The sequence below is a fragment of the Ambystoma mexicanum genome, chromosome 9, assembly GCF_040938575.1.
Source record: "Ambystoma mexicanum isolate Mex_15411 chromosome 9, UKY_AmexF1_1, whole genome shotgun sequence".
NCBI lineage: Eukaryota > Metazoa > Chordata > Amphibia > Caudata > Ambystomatidae > Ambystoma > Ambystoma mexicanum.
In genome coordinates, this window is record NC_090931.1 from 255,845,443 (window position 1) to 255,866,261 (window position 20,819).

The 20,819-nt window shown below is 44.5% G+C and overlaps 1 protein-coding gene across 1 annotated transcript in view; it reads right to left on the reverse strand.

The window, feature by feature from the left end:
- Positions 1-20,819, reverse strand: part of DNMT3L (DNA methyltransferase 3 like) — a 441,537-nt gene that overhangs the window by 158,930 nt on the left and 261,788 nt on the right. The window contains exon 6 of the mRNA XM_069613919.1: positions 18,931-19,019. Within this exon, the coding sequence (XP_069470020.1) occupies positions 18,931-19,019 (89 nt within the window). The remainder of the gene's footprint in view (positions 1-18,930; positions 19,020-20,819) is intronic.

The window sequence follows — 20,819 nt, forward strand, 5'->3', positions numbered from 1 at the left end:
GTTTCCACTACGCATTATAGCTTTGCTGGACTTTAGCAAGAAGGCAGAGAAAGCTTCATTTTCAGAGTGTTGCAGTTAAAAAGCAAATTGAATTACAAAGTGAATCTCAGCAGACAAGGCTGGATGAGCCAAAGAAGCCAAGGTCTTATCAAACTGGAGTGAACTGACATTGGGTACAAATCGTGTGAAAGAACAGAACTCCTCTTCAGGAGGCATGAACAAAACAAGAAGACATCAGAGGTTCGTTACAAAATAGTATTAAACTGCACTAGAAGCTCGATTACATGCTCTGCAGTCACGTTGAAGGATGAAGTAGGACGAACGAGCTGGTCACACCTATGCATGAGTGCAGAGCGTGCCTTCACTCCCTGAATTTCTTAGAGCTAAGAACACTCTCAAGGCCGAGCTTCAAAGCCTAATTGACAGTAGACCACTGAGGTGATGATAGATTGATATGCTAATTGTGGGAAGCAATGGTTAAGGCGAGCTCACCAGTACTTGGATGGCCAGCCTGCATGCTGCTAGGCGTAGGTGGAAAAGTACTGACAGAGGTTAGAGTGCCAACCAATAGTAGGGGACCGCGTAATTAAGGGTCCTATAGTTGTGTAAACCAATGGGACATTGGGCCTCATTACGACCCAGGCGGTAAGTTACCGCCTGGGTCGTACCTTTACCACCATGGCGTAAACTACGTTTACGCCATGGTGGTTGGCGGACTTACCGCCCCATTCCGAGGTGAGTGGGGCGGTAAGTCCCCATTAACCCATTTACCCTTCCCCATTCCCATTTTTGCCCCATAGGGCATAATGGGGGTGGGGAAGGCGTTAATTACGCCACCGTAAATTACGGTGGCGTAATTAACAACAAGGTCCCTTAGCGCCATGGATTTTAACACCTGCTAAAAGCAGGTGTTAAAACCTCCATGGCGCTAAGGGACCTTGGAATCAGGTGGTAAGGGTCGGCGCTGTTTACGCCGCCGTAAACCCCTTACCGCCTGGGTCCTAATGAGGCCCATTGTGTATTTAGTGACGTTCATGGTGGTCATTTTTAGGGGAGGGCTTAGTTGCCCCACCTGATGTTAAAAAAAACAATCACATATTCACACTTTTTTGGACTAGTATGGACCGTATACTTAGATGTTCACTCACAGCCAATCACCCATACTCATAGGTTTTTGTAGTTTGCCACATAGGATGATGTTAGTAAACACATTGGTTAACGTCATTGATGACGAGTTTTGTGTATAAAATCTCAGTTTTTTCTTAAATGCATTGAGTAAGAGGATCGAGCGAGTTCATTGATGTTCGTTATGCTCCCTATTTTAGATAATTGATATTAAAACAGTTTTCCTTTTGCCAACTACCTGAGTCGTTTTGATTGTTGATGTACGAATAATAATCTGCATCCCCTTCCATCTCCAGGGTAATTGCTACTCATCTTAAAGGGCTGGGTTATCCAGTTCACGTGGTAGCCGAGAAGATGGTTCAGATCCATCGACATAAGTAAACTTTAGAGTCCCGGCAATATCGAACAACTTTTGCCATTCGGCTGAAAGGACGTGAAGCTCCCCGTAGATAGTGGTTAGTGTAATTTGAAAAAGCTTGCAAGCGAGGTGTGATGGATCCCCTGGTATCAATAGAATCCCTTTCCACGGGTACGAGAAGCTGATCAGACAGAAGGTTGAAGAGGCGGTAAAAGAGGCGTACGATCCAGAGAATCGCAAGACGAAAATGCGAGTGGTGAGTAAAAACTGAGAGAGTTGGCAAAACGAAAGGGGGATGAGTGAAGAAAAGAAATAAGAAAGGGAAAAAGAGTGAGTAATGGAGGGAGGCGGGATAAACATAACGTGAGAATACGAGTTTTATATAAATGTATGGTGAATAGATATGGGGCCTCATTACGAGTTATGCCGGTAAGGGAAAAATGATGCCGGTATGTAAATACCGGCATCATTTAACGTTCCGTAGCATTCTGACCCGCAAACCCGGTATGAACGGCACCGTTATTTACGGTGCCGCTAATAGCAGCATAGGCGCGTACACGCGCCTCTTCAGGTAGTAAATACTGGCATGCCGGTAAAAGGGGGCAATCACAACCCACGCAAACATGCAAATACCGGCATCGCGAACACGGTCACAAGGGGCTGCATGATGCCGGAAAAACAGGCATCGCGGACCACCCGCAAACAGCAACCAAGATACAAGGCAGCTGCCACAGGTGCACACAATCCCCACAGGTGGAGTCAAAGGAGGCTGCGCCAGTATGAACTGAGCACACTCACACACCACAACCCCCCCCCACAGGTGTAGGCAATGCAGAGTGGGCCAGTACAAAAGGAGCACACCTACACACCACACCCCTTCCTACACCAAAATGCTACCACTAGTATTTGCAATCATGGCGCAGGAGGACATGCCTATACTGCTACAACTACAGCAACAACAGCAACAACAACAACAGCAGCAAGAACAGGCAGCACAGAGGAGACGCAGGAGGAGAAGGAGGGCGAGACAGGCCCAGCAATTACCACCAGCGCAGCCACCAGCGCCTCGTAGGCAGCCACCAATCCCTCGCACCAGACCCAGCCCATTCAACCTAACCCCTGAGCAGATCCACACCCTGTACCGGTTGGACCGTGACACCATCACCACCATAGTGGACATGATACAGAACGACATTGCCAGCCACATACAAATACGCACTGCCATCCCCCCACTACTGAAGGTGGTGTCTGTGCTACACTTCCTGGCCACAGGCACCTACCAACACACAGTGGGCCAGCTACATGGCATTTCACAACCACTATTCTCATGCATGCTGAACCAAGTGCTGGATGCCCTCCTGAAGCACGCAAGCACGCACATATCCCTAACACGGACTGGCCAGGAGATAGCCGAAACCAAAGTAGGATTCCATGCACTGGCAGGCATGCCCAATTGTGTCGGTGCCATCGACTGCACCCATGTGGAATTGGTAGTCCGCCATGCCATAGAGGCGGTGTACCGCAATCGCAAGCAATACCACTCCATCAATGTGCAAATGGTATGTGACTCCAGCAGGATCATCACCCATTGCTGCGCCCGATTTCCTGGATCCACACATGATGCCATGGTACTGCGCAACTCCACGCTACCCCGTCACATGGAGCGACATGCTGGACCACGTGCCTGGCTGCTCGGTGAGTTGCACAACAGGCCCATGGCCATGCTGTGGGTTACTCATGTGTGTGGATGCAGAAGGGGGGGGATAGTACACCTGGGTGGGAAAGGGGGATGATAGTTTACCAGGGTGGGAAAGGGGGGGGGGGGTAGTTTACCTGCGTGGGAAATGGGGGGGATAGTTTACCAGGGTGGGAAAGGGGGGGTTAAAAGTACACCTGGGTGGCAATAGCCAGTGAGTGGAGAATTAATGCAGAGCTAAACACTCCTCACCTGACACAGCCAAACTGAAAATGGCACATCACTGGGCCACATATCGCAAATAATGCAAATGGATGACAACAAGTAAGAGGCACAACCAGGGCACCATGGTGATGGCAAGCAATGCATGACTGAATAGGATGGCAACTGTGCCAATGCGGCCAGTGTGACCATGCATAGCAAAGAGTATACAGCATGAATTGGAGGCTAAACATTGTCGCACTGTCACAGCACATCTGCCTCAGCATGCATGCTTACACCCTGCATCATCTATTCAACCCCATCCAGTGTTCCACACCTCTTTACAGTATACATTCCATATAGGTGACTATTTTGTACACGTACAGGGACATGTGCATGCTCACACCTAATAGCTGCTGCCATGACCGTGCTCCCTGAAGGTGTCAGTTCAGAGTGAAACACACCTATTTGTATCTGCTTGCAGGTGATGGAGGATATCCCTTGAGGCCGTGGCTACTTACCCCTGTGCGGAACCCACAGAACAGCCATGAAGAGGAGTACAATTGTGTGCACACTCGTACCCGTGTTGTGATTGAGCAGACCTTTGGCCTGTTGAAGGCGCGGATCCGCTGCCTAAGCAGGTCTGGTGGGGCACTCCTATATAGGCCCGAGAAGGTGGCAAAGATCACCATGGCCTGTGTCATGCTGCACAACATGTGCGTCCGAAGGAATGTACCACTGCCACCTGACATTGACATGCATGGCCCGGGTGAGGATGAAGGGGATGGAGACGGAGGCGAAGGAGCCCCCCTGCCAGTACGTGATGCACGGGACGGCCATGCTGTACGCCAAGCACTAATTGATGAATACTTTTAAGACACAGGGACCATGAATGACTTTTGTCAGTCAGACACTGGGCCAATGTGAACATGCACAAAGGGAATGTTGTAATTTGGTCACTGAACACCGTAACACATTAAATGGATGCACACCAGAAATAGCAATGTCCAGCCAGGGATTGTTCTCCAGAAAACTTGTGTATTATATGAAAGTGCAAAACTGTGCCCACTCCCCCCTCCCACAATCCCCCAACAAACTCCCTCACCCACCCCACGGATCCCAAATGTCCCCATGTGCGCAACAAACAGTGTTGCCTTCACCAATGTTACTCCTCACATTTTTTCCATTTTTCAGAAATTCACTTTTTGGCGACTTTTGGGTCTGGGGGTTCCATGGCCATGCGCTGTGCGCTCCTGCACGTTAAGCGCACAGGGCTTGATTGAACAGAGGTGGAAGGTGTTGACGTGGTGGATGTGTCAATTGTCAATCCCCTTGCAGACCCATGGTGTGGCTGCTGCACTTGCCTGATGTTGGCTAGTAGGGCCTCGGTCAGTGACCCCATGCACTGCCTGAATGCAGACGTGGACGCCTCCACGGCAGCTGTATTTGCAGCAATGGCCGTGGCTATGGCCTTCATGGCCTCATTACCGGCAATGACCTGTTGCCGCATAATCTGCAGCATCTCGTCTTGGCGGGCCTCCACCCTTGACAGACGGACCTCAAAGGGGGTTTCTGTCGCAGGTGTATGGGTGGCTGGTGGGGTAGTGGAAGGCAGGGTGGTGGAAGGCAGGGTGGTGGAAGGCTGGGTGGTGGCAGGCACCTGCGTGGGGCCCTCGTCCTGGGCACTGTCGTCCGCGAAAATGCCGATGTCCGAATCTCCTAGGTCGGAGTCATGGAGACATGGATCATCCAGGCTCTCTGTCTCCGCAGGGGGGCAGGGGGTGCCAATGGGTGTTGGGCTGGGCGATCCCAAAGATTCTTCCACCTCTTCGACCACCTCTGTGGACACGACGTCCGTGGTGGCCGGTGGTACAGCTGGCACTATCGCAGCAGGTGCACCCTGCAGAGATGATGCCTTGTGTGGCACACTGGGAGTGGTCGCAGGCAATTTTTTGGAGGAGGGGGTTGCGGTGGCCCTGGTCCCCTTGCATGCACTGGATGTGCTTGCCCCCCTGTCCTGGGTTCCACCTTCCTTATCGGTGCCTGGGGGATAGAAGAGATGCTGGTCATCAGTGAGATTGCCAAATGGCAGCTGTGATTTGTTGCAGTGTAATATCTTGATACATTCAGGCATGATTTAATTTCTGTTGTGTGGCATTTGGTGTACTGAGGGGACATGTTGACAATGATTGCATGGCTGGTGGCAATGGATTGTCTAGGTGTGGGGGGGACATGGGCATGATTGGGAAATGTTGCACCTCGGTTGGGTTTACATATTTCACGCAGCATGCGTGTGGGGCACGGGGTGGCAATCAGTATTCTGTTGGTGAGTTGATGTTGCCTTGGGTAAAGGAATTGCCTTGCCTAATCGGACTCCCACCTCACTTGTGTCACATCATGTTTTGTTATTGGTGGATGTGATGGTTCACTCACCTTCCTCTGTGGTAGTAACTGCCCCGAACTCCTGCTCTCCGATCCCCTCTATGGATTCTGGGTTGATGAATCCACTTGCAATCTCCTCCCATGTGGTGAGCTTAACAGGGGAGTGTGTGCCACCGCCTGTCGCCATTGCGGCCCTCCGGTTCTCCGCAAGGATCTTCCGGACACGGAGGTCGTCCCAGCGCTTTCTGCAATCCCGGACACTCCTTGGGGTGCTCCCCACTGCTGTTACCCTCTGCGCAACCTCCTGCCACACCTGTTTTTTATGCGTTTGGGCCGCATGCTTCAGGTCCGTGCTTCGGATTATGTCAGCATGCTGTTTGTTGTAGGGTGTCCGCTAGCATTGTCAATTCAGCATCTGAAAAGCGCTGCTTCCTCTTCCTTTGTGAGCTTTTTCCGGTGGCCTTTGACATCCTGGTTGTGTTTTGGCACTCAACAACACGGGTGTAGTGGTAGTAATGGAGGATGGCAATGGATTGTGTTTTTAAAGATGGCCGCCGGCCCATTTCCCGTTCCTGCGCGATGACGTAATTTCCGGGTCTGTTTTTTGCGAACACGGTAATAACATGCCGGTATTACCGTGCCGGTATTTAGTGTGAGGCGGTAGCGCAATGGGCGGGCCCCGCGATGCCGGTATAGGGGGCTTGGAGGCCCTTTACCGGCATGGCGGTATTGCCACTATCGGCATGGGGGAACGCTCATGCTCGCGCACTCGTAATGACCCGCTATTAGCGGGTTCATACGTGCACGGACCCGCTCATTCCGGCATGCCGGTAATGAACCCGGTTTTACCGGGCAACTCGTAATGAGGCCCATTGACTTGAGTGTGGCCAAGCAATAGTAACTGATGGAGGTTAGAGTGCCAACCAATAGTAGAGGACCGCGTAAATGAGGGTCCTATAGTTGTGTAAACCAATGGGACGTTGTGTATTTAGTGACGTTCATAGTGGTCATTTTTAGGGGGGCTTAGTTGCCCCACCTGATGTTAAGTAACCAATCACATATTCACACTTTTTGAGACTAGTATGGATCATATACTTAGATATTCACTCAGAGCCAATCACCCATACTCATAAGTTTTTGTGGTTTGCCACGTAGGATGACGTTAGTAAACACGTAGGTTAACGTCATTGATGATGAGTTTTGTGTATAAAATCTCAGTTTTTTCTTAAATGCATTAAGAGGATTGAGCGAGTTCGTTGATGTTCGTTATGCTCCCTGTTTTAGATAACTGATATTAAAACAGTTTTCCTTTTGCCAACTACCTGAGTAGTTTTGATTATTGATGTATGAATAAGAATCTGCATCCCAGTCCATCTCCAGGGTAATTGCTACTCATCTTAAAGGCTGGGTTATCCAGTTCAATAACATACTCTCATCTCATTCCGGAAAAAGAAAGACCAAGCAAAAGAGTTTTCCTTAGCATTGGTTCAACTAAAGTTTCACATACTTTGTATAGAGATTAAAGTAGTGATTAGCCATATGAAGAAGGACATTAAAGAATATAGCAATCACCCTGCATTTGGAGGCGTATAGGGTGAGTAGCAGCCGTCCAGCCCGGGACTAGGTAGGTGCCAGGATCCTTACCTCAACACAGCAATAACCTTTTAGTAATCTGCGAGGTAACCCAACCCTACCCGGGCACCTTCCTTCCAGAATCTCTATGATAATGATATTTTCCTGAGTGATAGATAATAGGTGGGGGGGAGTGGAGTATCGATCCCTCGAACTCCCAGGCTGTAAAAGAAGGAAATTAACAGTATCCAAATGGAACCATAAGTATATTAAACATAGGGTTGAAAGATGGATCACTGGAAACCTAGCGGGACACTGACTCCTTCCGACCTGACACACTGAGTCCACAGACCCTGCAAAACCACACAAACTGAACAATGTGTGACAAGAGAAAAAAGGACAACATTAACGCAAGGACCTATAGCGACGGTACAACTAAGCCTATAGGAAACGATGTAGAATAGAACAAGTCTCAGTTGATTATCCTAGGTACTTCCAAGATTCTCCCAAACAAGACGAAATCCAGAAGCAATCCAATAAGCAGGCTGATGTCATACACAGAATGCACAAAAGTACAGGCAATTGTTATCCCAAGGAATCGTGGAAACAGGCCTAGGTCGAGACAGGACAAAATGGGGAGGAACAGTAGTTGGGGAAGGTGACACAAAGATAAGGAATTACAACAAGGTAGGGCAGTGCACAGAAAGTAAGAGGTACACGGAGGAAACAGAGACGGGAACACTGAAGCGGTAATAACAAAAGGCATAGACAAGCAAGGCGACGTGGACACAACTTACTCAGTGAAGAGCACTGCGGTCCGTTGCCTTTTATGCATGGTGGTGCTGTGCTTGCGGGAGCGTAGCAACGTGCCGGCAATCCGATGTGTCAGGTGATTGGCGTAGCATCGTGTGTTGGCTTGTGCACAAGGTCTGCAGGGTAATGGAGTCCCGCCAGGACCCGCGTCTCTTTCGGAGAGTACTGTGTATCCGAAGGCTTGAAAACCTGACAGTGTGCAAGGACTCAGGACCAATGCTGGCACTTTATGTCTTCGAACAATGGGGTGATAGCTATTTGTGCCACAGAACTCTCATCAGGGTGCAAATAGTCTACAAGGTTTTTTGAATGACAGATTTGTTAAGCCAAATCTCCCTCAGAAAAACTAAAACATAGATGGCCACCACCCGAGGAAAAAGAAAAGGGACATAGTACCTTTTCTATTTCCCTGGTGCAGACAGCGAGACGGCGTGGTAAGGAGGTAGAGGTCCCTCCAGCTTTTCCTTATTTGTGTCTCCAAATCTCCCTTCTGGCCATTCCAAAATGTTGGCACTTAAGGGTAATGATCTCTTCCCAAACTCCTAGGAAAGCTTTGTGCCGCTGCTAAATAATTAAACTTTGGCACGGCAGGTATGCAGCATTCACTTCTTCTTAAGGGCTGTCCTTCTAGGGACAAAGAGGGAATTTCAGGGATTATTATATACACAAGGTGTAAATAGTCCCCACATCGGGACACCTGTTGCCAGTAACGTACTACCTCACCCATAAACATCTATTTGTACTACAAAGGGGAGAGGATCGGGGGGGCAGGGAATGCCTTTCTGATGTAACCTGGCTGTGACTAGTGAGCTACTAATTACACAATAAGGCATGATTTCTAGAACAAGCGTTAGAAACTTGTGTTTGCATAGTTTTAAAGCTAGTTCCAAAACCATAAAATGTTGCTTAAGGGAGAAAGGCTGGAGGAACTAGGGATGCAAGGAGAGAATCGAGTGGCTGGAGGGAAACCGGATAGGGTGCATGGGGATTCTAGATTAGCAGAGGGGAGTGTGGGAGAGTGTTTGGGACCCGGTTGAGGGTGGGAGGAATGTTGGAGGGGGTGGGGATGCAAGGAGAGCAGAGCAAAGTCTGAAAGATGGTTGACGGCAGGTAGAGTGGAGGAAGGTCAGAGAGAATAAATTAATAGGGGTAAACACTTTGATGTCGTAATGACAGCATGGTCGTATTTACATAGTTTGTTTATGTATGTTCATTTTGGAAAATACTGCATAACAAATGCATCAAGAAAATGTCATGAAGTATTTAAGCACAGGTCATTACCATAACACTACACTACAACCTTCTCCAGCGTAATATACCATGCATAAAAGCTCACTTAAAATAAGTACAAAATCAATTACCACACGCACAAATGTCAGCATTTCATGTTAATAAAGGCTTATATTAAAGTGCAGACTTCTAAAATCATGTACTGAATTTGACATCCTAATCAGTCAATACCTTAGCACCTGTTGCATGAAGAATATTTCATCATACAACATAAGCTTCATATCTTGATCCATATCCTTGTAAGGTGTTTGGTGGCAGAAAAAAAACAAAAATTCAGGGTAACTCTGCCTACATGCATCAATGCAATTATGGCCACCAATTGTTTTCAATGCTTAGAATAACTAGTTTTTGCATGCCTTGCCATATGTTGGTCAAAAGAATAGATATTCTGAGACATCTTCTCTAGCAGAGGCGGAGGAGGGGTACAAATCATTACCGCAATCCCTCCATCTCTCCTGGAAAACTGCAAGAGGCAGAATGCCAAAGCACAGTTTGAGATATACCGCCCTTGCAGTTACATACTTTTCAAAGCCTGGCTTTTTTCAATGCTGAGATATTCAGTATCCCACTTACCACTACGGCAAATACCCATACTCCTTGTCTGACCATATCGCAAACGCCACTTTGACTACTTGCTGCGTCTGATGTTTTATTATGTAAGGTTCATCGCAGATAAATACTAAATCGAGTGTGTGGGCCAATCGCCTGATATTCTGAAACCACAAAAGTGAAGATGCACAGGCTGAATTAATAACATCAACAAGCGCCTCTTTACATTTCCGGAAAGGGACAAAACTCCAGACCCTAATCCAAAATGAAAGAGGCATTAATAGAGCTTCCATTTATGCTTCTGCAACACAACTCAAGATGCAAAGAGGGGTTCGGGAGCTAATTGTTAGTGATGAAATCTGTTTCAAAAACCTCTTCTCCATAATGGTCCAACTGGATATATTACCACTATATTACCACTACCCAAAATCTGCACACCATAGAGTTCTACTGGGGTACATGAGTCATATATACCTCTAAAGCAGGTGATACTGCCCTCCCTCCAAATTGCTTGGCAAAACGAAGGGTAGCTCCACATCGCCTGAAGAGGATACTGCTACTCTTTTCAATCTGCTAGTCCCCACAGCATTTCTGGCTCAAAAACAAACCGAGATAATCCAAGAGCGACACTTGTTTAATTCTTCCATAAACAGATATAGTTTTAATCTCCTCTGGTGTTTGCCAGTGTGATAAGCCATGCACTTCTGTTTGGCTACATTAATTGTCAAGCCTCTATGATGGCAAACTTTAGTAAAGATAGTCAATTGAAGTTGCAAGGCAGCTGTTGATTTCAAGACAATGCACTAGAGGGTATATCCCTACTCTGTCAAGGACCGGGAAATCACTAAACCACAAGGTCTACTAGCTAAACTCGGGGTCAACCTTGCTTATGAGTAATAATTGAAATAATAAAAAGTTACTTCTGTATAATGCTTAAACAGAAGAACGAAATGGTGATTTTTGTAAAATGTATCCCTATGAAAACTTAGGTGGACATAGAAAACTGTAAAACATATACTTAGGAAATACTTTAGATAGCTTGTGCCATATTTCTGGTATTGAGAAGTTTATTATAAATTAAATTTATATATATGTTTAGTGAACCTGTCAGGACACTTTTTTGTTTTGTGGTTTGTTGATTTCAAGACAAACACAAATTCATCCGCAAATCAAAGGATCCCTAGACCCAAATCTGATTTACTTACTACTTGGTTTAGATTGTTGGTTCTCTACCTTTCATAACTCTGCTGCACTGTGGTATAAAGGGTTCAGAAATACCTTAAAAACAATTTCCACCTGGGCTGTGCTCTTGTATTATGTAATATCTTTATCAATCATACTCAAGAAAGTTTAAGCTTTGATTGAGAAGTTTATTCTGTACATGCAAGAACTGAGGTTGGTCTCTGAAGGGTATTTTCTGAATTTGCACTTCTATGTTCAGGTATTGGTTTTCTAATTAATGCACTTACATGTAAAGAAGTAGTTGTTGGTAGACTTAAATCAAACCACTTCAAGGGTCCCATGCCTCTTTGATTAACTGGGCATTCATTTAAATAAGTTAGCAACATGGACAGACTAACGTGCAAAGAGCAATATCATACATCCAAGAGAGAGTAGCACCCCGTGTGGTTTTACTGTTAGGTTTGGGGGCTGCGCTCAACTACCTCCAAGCCGAAGATTTTTATTTTAAATTATCTAAGGCACTCTGAAAGAGGCTTAGCTCTGGAGACATAACATAGATACCTTCACTATTCTGGAGAACAAATGTTATTGAATGTTGCTTGTTTTGCTGCAATCTACCCCAATTCTGGCAACTGGAGCTTGAACTCAAGTCTGTGTAATATATGTCTGCACTTAGACAATTAATATATAGTCCATTTATGTACCAATTCTCCAGGAGTAATCTCTTTTGTTTTGTAGTCATTTACATTTTTTATTGGTCACCAGATTTAAACAACCAAGTACAATATAATGTATTCATCAATGCATAGTAACATTTTGAAATCGCCCTATACCAAAAATGGTATACAACCTCTTAGCCAACTAAGATTAAAAAGGAAACAAAAAGGTGCAGGAGTAATCTTGAAGCTTGCACCTGGGGATCTCCTGGATAATAATAAAGTGCTCACACGGCCATGCGCTTTTATGATATTAATTCTTTACTCTAGGATAAAGCTTGGAATTCAACAGTTTTAAATTCTCAGATTTTCAGCTTTGCAGTTCAGGAGCCTGTGGCCCTCTCTTTCTCAAATATCATGACAATGGCTCTACTTATTTATGGTAAATATTCTTTCAGCGAATTGATTAACCACTGTAAGCCCATAGTTAGGAAGATCTTATCGTCAGCATGTGCTTCAGCAGGATCACTTGTGGTGTTCTTTAATTTCCATGTGTGGGAATGTATCCCTCCTGCAGCTCCTGGAAAGACTGTAAGCTGTGTCTGAAGAGCAGCGATGCCAGGGCAGAGTCTTGTTTCAATCTTTCCAGCACATGGCTCGTGTGTATCCTGCCTCTACTCCTCCACTGCACACCCAAGTCCATGTTTCATTATTTAAAGTTGTCGCTAACAAATAGAAGCATCAATCCATCTGGCTCAATGCAGATTTCTGCAAATGGCGACTCCTGGTGACTGTACGAAATTCCACAATGAAATCTAAGTAACACAGATAGAATTGTATGTGGACATATTTGGTTGCTTACATACTTATGTAGCACTGATTCCCCCATCCCTCAAGGCTGACATATTTTTTTAACAATTGGCTGAGATAATGCATGCTATGCCCATTTTTAAATACCACCTGCCACCTATTGAACTGTGGCATCTCATCCATGTATACCTTAAATATTTAAGATGTGCTTTGCAAATGTTCGGCCTGATATTTCTACAAGTATCATCAGCCTAGTCTGTAAGACACTGGGGGTCATATTAAAAGAAAGGCAAATTGCATGCAGGGGACCACCAACTTTTGTTGCCCTCCATGCAATTTTAATCATTTACAAATTGGAGTGCAATTGTGTAGAGTAAATCAAGGTGAAAGGGTCTTTACTCTTCACTATTATGCTTCTTTTTGTAAAAAATAAAACACGTCCTGCAAACACTTTGCAATCGCCTGCTATTTTCCAGGTGCAAATGTGAGGCATATTCCACAGGATTCCACTGGTTTTACACCTGTATGTATACCACATGCAGCAAATACTCCAATTACTGAACCATTATGCTCATGTCACTCTGTCAGTCCATCTACAAGAATTTATCTGGCTCTCTGGTGTATACGCACCCTTGAAAGCGATGACGTACCGCCTGTCTAAAAGGGATAAAAGCATCAATTGTGTTTGCAGGGTTTCAGATGGACCTTAAACGTGTCCACATATGTGTGGCGTCAAAGTCTCACACAGCATATAGAAACACTGAAAATGTAATTGAACAATCACTCTACCCTAGATAGACCCAAAACCAGGGTGAAGGATATTAGGTTCCTTAGTACTGGGCAACCATTGGAGCAGCATTCAGATGTGGATTTTTCGTTTTATTAGACCCAAACAGAAATATGCACCTCTATAGCATTTGCCGTATTTTACGGAACTTAAAAATAATTTCTTTTTATCAGGGTATTTCACAACATAATTGATTTCCCCAGCTGACAAGGTCGACCGGCTTCTACGACTAGGAAAGATGATGTTGCATTCATCCGGACCACCCTTCAGTTGTCATCTCATTTTGTCAGGTCAAATGGGCATATTTCGCACTTATCTTTTTGCATAGGCTTCGTCAATCCATAGTTCACAGAGGGATGCCTTCCATGCTGCATATATCCTCTCTGTGTCACAGGAAAGCTCTGCGGCTGCGACTCCTCTCAGTGAATGCCACATTACACTTGCATAAAAATCTCATGCTGGCATCAAACCAAGTGCTCCTATAAGACGGAGAAGGAAAGCAAAGCAGATAAGCAAACTCTGCTTTGTGCCCCTCCTATGCCTTGGAAGGGCACGAAAATGCCTGGGAGTGTAAAAGTAAGGCTTAAATGGCACTTCAAGGCATTGAAAAAATGACCACCATTGGGTTCTCCCCAGCTTCTGGATACAGAGCAGCCGCAGCAGAAAGCAGATTTTCATGACGATGGCACATCTTCAACTTTAAAATAAATGAGCCTATTTATGTGCCCACTATACAGTGCCCATCTTACAAAGTGAACCAGCATCGTCATCTGGCACACTGCCCTTGGCATTTTTTCAAAATGTTGTCCCATCTATTAGACAGCCTGGTGCCCTCTCTAAAATGATTGTGCCTACTTCCATTTCATGATATTTCCTCCCACTTCCTGTCTGATATGGGTCTCTTTTGTTTTAGGACTACTCTTTTATCCGATTTCCCGTTTTGTGTATTCCATGATGAACCTTCATTAAATGTTGACATGCAAAATCCATCCATACGCTACCTGGCTCCTCCCACACCTAGTACTCTATGCTCCCAAGCTAAATCCAGAGAGCTGGTGGACATGGCCTGGCAGGAAACTTTGCCCAACCATTTCTGTCTCCATACAGGAAACAGCTGTCAAAAGGCCTCACTGCTCTGAGTTTAGGATGGATCGTGGACCCACTTCATTGCCCTATGGATTCATATAAGTCCTTGTTGGCAAAGCTCAAAAATAACCAACAGGCAAGAACAAGAATGAGTGAGAATGCTGGGCTGGCTTATCTGTCCCACTTAGGATGGGCGGACATTTATATAGTGGTGGGAGGACACCAACCCCACCTGACAAATCTCGCAAACCCCCCAAATCAGACATCTCTTTGCTCTTGCTAGAGCTGATACTTTACCACTGGTGAACGATATGAACAGATGGAGCAGTGCACCCAGCTCAATATGTATAATGTGGGAGGCTGAGACTTAAAATTTGCATCACTTCCTCCTTGTATGCCCGGCTTATGACCCACTAAGGCCAGTTGCAATATCCCCTTTCTAAGGAATGAAGGCCTTCTGGATAATCCGGATGTAGCATTGCCCTACCTTTTGGGTGATTTTGACAGAGATATTACCAAATTAACTGCAGGTTTTATCTATGGGGCTTGGTGACAGAGAGAAATTAAGATTGGGGCGGCCATGGATCGCTTGATCTACAAGTGGCTGAACCCACTGGGGCTTTGAGCAATTGAGTTCACTGCTCCCATTTTCTTTTTAGCTCTTCCAAGGTGCCAATTATCCAACCTGTGGATGTTTTAATCTTGTCTTGATGTATTACTGTTTTTAGATGCATATTGCATTTTAGGTTATTGTATTTTATGTCTTAGGTCTTGTATTTATTCTGAATTTGAGTGAATTTTGTGTGTGTTTTTATCATTTTACTCTGCTGTCACGAAAGGACTAATCAGCCGGACGTGTAATAAAATCTAATCTTTGTGTGTTCAAGGATATACCTTCATTAAATCTTGACATGCAAAATCAATCTCTAGAAAAATTCCTTCTTGTGTAAATCCATCCATAGGCTACCCTCCCCCACACTTAAGGCCTCATACAAGTTTGGTGGTATTTCGGCAGTAAATCTGCCAAAATACTGCCAAACGGATTTACCGTTACCGCCACTTGGTCCTGTGGAATTACTGCCAGATTACAAGTGTTGGGAGGCAGTGTTAGTCTCCATTTATTTGAGTCCATAAGATTCCACAGAGATTTTGGCAGAATTACCGCTGGCGGAAATTCAGCTGATTTGCCCTTTTTTGTCAATAAGATGGAGGAATTACCTCCACCTTATCTCCAAACCCATAGTTTGGTGGTGCAGTAATGCAGCGGTAATTCTTACCACTGCATTACCACTGTTTTTGGCCACACCGCCGAACTTGTAATGAGGCCCTTAGTACTCTATGCTCCCAAACTCCCTTACCTAGCCAGCACCAGTGCACCATGTGCTGCCTCCCACTCAGGGATCAAGTCGCGGCTACACACAGGTGGATGGCGTCCACCCACTTTTTTCAGAGGGCTCTTAATACCAATCTTATTTCCTGCAAGTGAGTCCCAGATTCGTATCGTGCTATCATCCTTCTACTGCCTCCCCAAACACTGTCACCACAGGAGTGTCTGCTGTCTGTTTCTGCAAATTCTGAGATTCCTGAAGAGGTATTCAAAGTCTAACTTGTGGTCTCCCCATGTACTATTTCCAGCTGCTTCAACACCCCCATCCAGTCTACTTTACCTTGTATATCATGACTATGTAAATAGCCTAACAGTGGGACTCCCCCTGCCATCAATATGCTCTTTGGACAATACTCCTGTGTGAATCACTTTCTATTTTCAATAAATATAAAATACAAACATAACTTGATGTAGGTAATCTCCAGGATTCCTTTAAATTTTACCACAATTGCCACTACTAATTCAAGACTACATTCATGAAATTGTTAATTTGACTTGTCTATTCATCATGTATTTGAACATTTAGGTTAAATAATCCCAAGAAGTATAATAATAATTTGGCATTTATATAGCGCTACGAACCCTGAGGTATCTGAGCGCTGCTTATTATTACCCACGGTGTGTGGTGCTCATTTATCGACTGGAAGGATGAAAAGCTGAGTTTGGCCCTGCCGGGATTCGAACCTGCTTTAGCAGCCTCTGCACGGATGTCAAAGCGAGCGCTCTACTCGCTGTGCCACTTGACCGGCTGTATCACTGACAGGCCTTGTGTCCTAAAGCCGTTCATCTCTTTATATAGTCATTATATGGAAAGCATTTTATACATGTGGTTTTGCACATGAAAATGTAGTCTTTTCCTTTGAATTTGATGTAAATCATCTTCCTTTATTGACCGTGTATATTTCTTCTTTGTTCTTAATGGACGTGTTCGGCTGACACTTGTTTTGTGTAAAAATGCTTTATCAAGGCCTTACAAATAAACTGTATTAATCAATGTTGTCGTTAGTCAATGGTTAGCTGGAATTGAACGTAATGGATTTTTCCACCATGCATTTCATATTTTCAAGGAGTTGGTAAGTCCTTACTCAGAAGGAGTCCAGTCGTGGAGTTCCACTGTTGTGCACCACTGTTCGGAACCACATCATAAAAGCAAGGTCGTCATAAACATGCACAAAATGGGGAAGCACATGGAGAAAATCCCAAATGACAGCTAGCCCTTTTAAGCGTCCCTCCTTCCATGTGGAATTGTAAAGACTCATGACCACTAAATATGAAGGGAAAGAATGCATTAATGTCACAGCCACTCGTCAAGAGAGCATAGAGACTATTCCTTCTAGCAAACACCAAAGGCAGGACAATGGGGCACAGCAGAACCTAGTCACCGGGAACTTTGACGATAAAAGGAAACACATTTATCACCAGCCTGTGATAGTCTTGGGAGAGGAGTAGTTCTCACAGAGAAGTAGAGGGCAACAAAACAGTGGAGATCAGTTGGTTGAGGAGTGCAGAGCAAATGCCAGTTGGAGAAACGCTGGCACTTTACTGCCCCTCCTGGACCTTGACAAGAGAGGTCGACAATCCAGGAGGGAAACCCAGACTGAGGTTGGGAATATCAGTCTGAAAAAAACAGCCGGAAAGGTGACATATATTCTTCCTGCTGGAGAGTGTTACGCCAGGTAAGGGGTGGCAACAAGATTATGAAAGGACACAGACATGCTTTCATCCAAGAGGGGAAGGAAGAAAGAGATATGACTGGACTAAAGACCCACCAAAGAAGTCTGGCCCAGGTTCTAATCAAAGAAAGTGGCCAGGATCAGAGATTAATCTAGGAAAGAAGGCCAGCCTGGTTAGTAACCTCAGAAAGAAGCCTGGACCAGTTAGTATTCCAGAAAAGAAGACTGACCTGGGCAGTAAATTAGGAAAGACGACTGGCCTAGACAGTAACTTTGGAAAATAATCTTTTGACATGGGTAGGGATTCCCCGGAGGAAATGAGGAACATATCTTTAGTTACGACTCCACAGCACCCATTCATTAATCCCATACTGACACCGTTTCCCTTGTGATGTCCTTATTTTGTTATATCAATTTTCCTGAGATTCTAGAGCAGTTTGTCACATCCCAGCCTGGCACGCACATTGTGTAAATAAATCTCTTCGATCACATCTCACTTTTCTGTCTCTTCATTTGGCCCCTGTTGAGAGTGCAGAGTTTGCAGATGAGCACATGTATGGTTTGCTGCTGCTGAATATGTTCTTCTGTATTGTGGCAGACCTGGCCTCAGAAGTACTGAAATAATCACATGTGCCCCTTCAGAATCCTACAGTTTTAAATCCCACAACCAGGCATTTGATTAAAAAGCTTTCTAGAGGTGTATATAAACTCAAAATCCATGATACTCATGAGCAAACCAGGAAAATTCTGTGGCACAGTTTCAGAACTGGAAAGGAATTTATTTTAAATGATTCTAATATCCTCTGATATCGATGAACGTGCTAACTTAATTTCATATTATTGTAAGCCTGCCGTATAAAGTGGTAACAGCCAGATTGGGGTCCAATAGGCGCTATTAGATATAGAAAATAGAGTGGAACTTTAAAATGATAGATGGAAAAAGTGGGTTGTGAGTAATTCACATAAGAAAACCAGATTAGGTCCGATATGTTGTTCTAATGTTCAGAGGCTTGGAGTCCAAAACTGTCCTCCTGTGAGTCTCAAAACACATGAATCTTTGAAAATCTTTGAACAAAAACTGAATATTTTGCTTGTACATGAGTGTGTTAAAGAGAATAATTGATTAGACTGAAACTCTTTTACAAGATGCCATGCCATGAAACCACACTTTACACTTATTCTCTCATCTCTGGACATACCATTTGCTGTTGGGTTGCTAAAGAGTACCACGGGTTCATGGCAGGCATTTGTTCGATGGGCCCTAACTGCTCCAGCTAGAAACCTAGGGATATCATCGAACTTGGCAGAGATTTATACCAGTAGAACTATTGAAGCATGTAGGTGGGGATGAGCAGGAACTCACATTTGTCCTCTTAATATTGGAGACTTCAAGCACATATGTAAGCCGACCATCATCCGAGTCAGGACCCAGGAAACCAAGCTCTGTCAACTCTGTTTGGGGAAAAGGATAAGGTTACTATTTTGGAGAAAATAACACAATATCACAGCTGGTGGTACCACATAGCTACTTCCATTTATTACATCAGAGGAGGGTCACACACACACACACACACACACACACACACACAGACAGCCTCTATCCTTTCACACAGCAAGAACGGTAACACCCAGCTTTGACCATTTCACACCTCAGAAGCGGTAAGACAACACACCTTTCCCTTTAAAACCACAGAGACAGTAACACCAGCCCGATCCAATAAAAACCTATATAAAGCAGCTCTACTTGCTATCCTTTAATATATGAATGTTGTGACGGTGAAATTCACCAAACCCTTTGACGCTCTGAAAGCAGATTTATTTATTATTGTAGATGATATCCGGATGCCTCCTTTTTAATATCATATAGGAGGGAATACCCACGCACCCCTCCTCTTTAATATTATAATGATGCAGAGTTAAATCACCCCCCCTACTTGAATACCTATCAGGAAGTAACCTCCATAGCCAACCTTTTAATACCCTAGATACATACACCCCATCCTTACCTTTAAAACTCCAAAGAGGATAACTCCCAACTCCTGAAAATGAATACTGCAAAGGTCGTGTCCTATAACACCTGCAGTTTAATACCTGAGGGGCAATCGCACAAACTACCTTCTTTCATATGCGCAGAGGAGGTAGCACACAACACCTTCCGTTTCTTACTATAAGTGAATACATAACCACTTTCCTTAAATAACATAGAGGAGCTGGCCCCTACCACATTCACAATAATGCCTCTTCCATTTTAAAAACCCTATAGAGAAACCATACAACCACTGCTCTTAAATAAGCGTAATAACTTAGAGGAGGACAAATGCACCACTTGCCCTTCAATTACCCAGTAATAAGTAATAATTATACTTTCCATTTGCATTCTAGAGGAGGTAATATACAACCACTTCTCTTTAGTAACACTGAGAAGGTAAAATCATCCATGCTCTTTAATACATTCAAGAAGAGATAAAAACCACTGTTCCTCTTTCATACCAGGAAAGATGTATCATCCAGCCCCAGAGCTTTTAAACCCCAGAGGAGGTAACTACTGTCACTTGCCATTCAATATTACAAAGCAGGGAAATATCAGTCTTTGATCTTTAATAACCTCGAGCAAATTACAGATGACCCTTGTCGTAGAATATATCCAACATGCAATGGAAACCCTTAAGTTTAATGCCCCGATGGATGTAGCATCAACCAGCTGCTTATTGTTCTGATGAAGCAACATTCCTCCCCTAGTCTATAATACCTAAGAGTAAATAATATTGAAACATATGCCTGTTAATATTTGGGAGGAATTTACATCCAAACCACTCTGCTTTAATGTCACAGAGGATATACCACCTCCTATTTACTACACCTGAGACAGTAACAAACATGCCTCTATCATTTAAAACCAAGAAAGATAGCATACAACCCGTATACTTTAAAACAAGGTCCTAGCCTTTAATACTCAAAGCAGGGAGCCCCATCACCTTCAAATGTGTATATCAAATAAGGGACAGTCAATAACCGGCTCTTTCATGCATCCAGAGAGGCAGCACACACCCTTTGCACTTTAGTTCTCTGGAGAGGTAGTATTCTGCCTATGCTCTTTAAAACATGAGACAAAGTATGACCATATACCAGTTTCATAACTGAACTAACATATAGAAATAAATGACTTACGTTTAAGAATGTCCTTTCTGGTGAGTACACACCTCCTCCCACATTTTGCTGAAATACCTCATGATATGGACTGGGGCCATATGT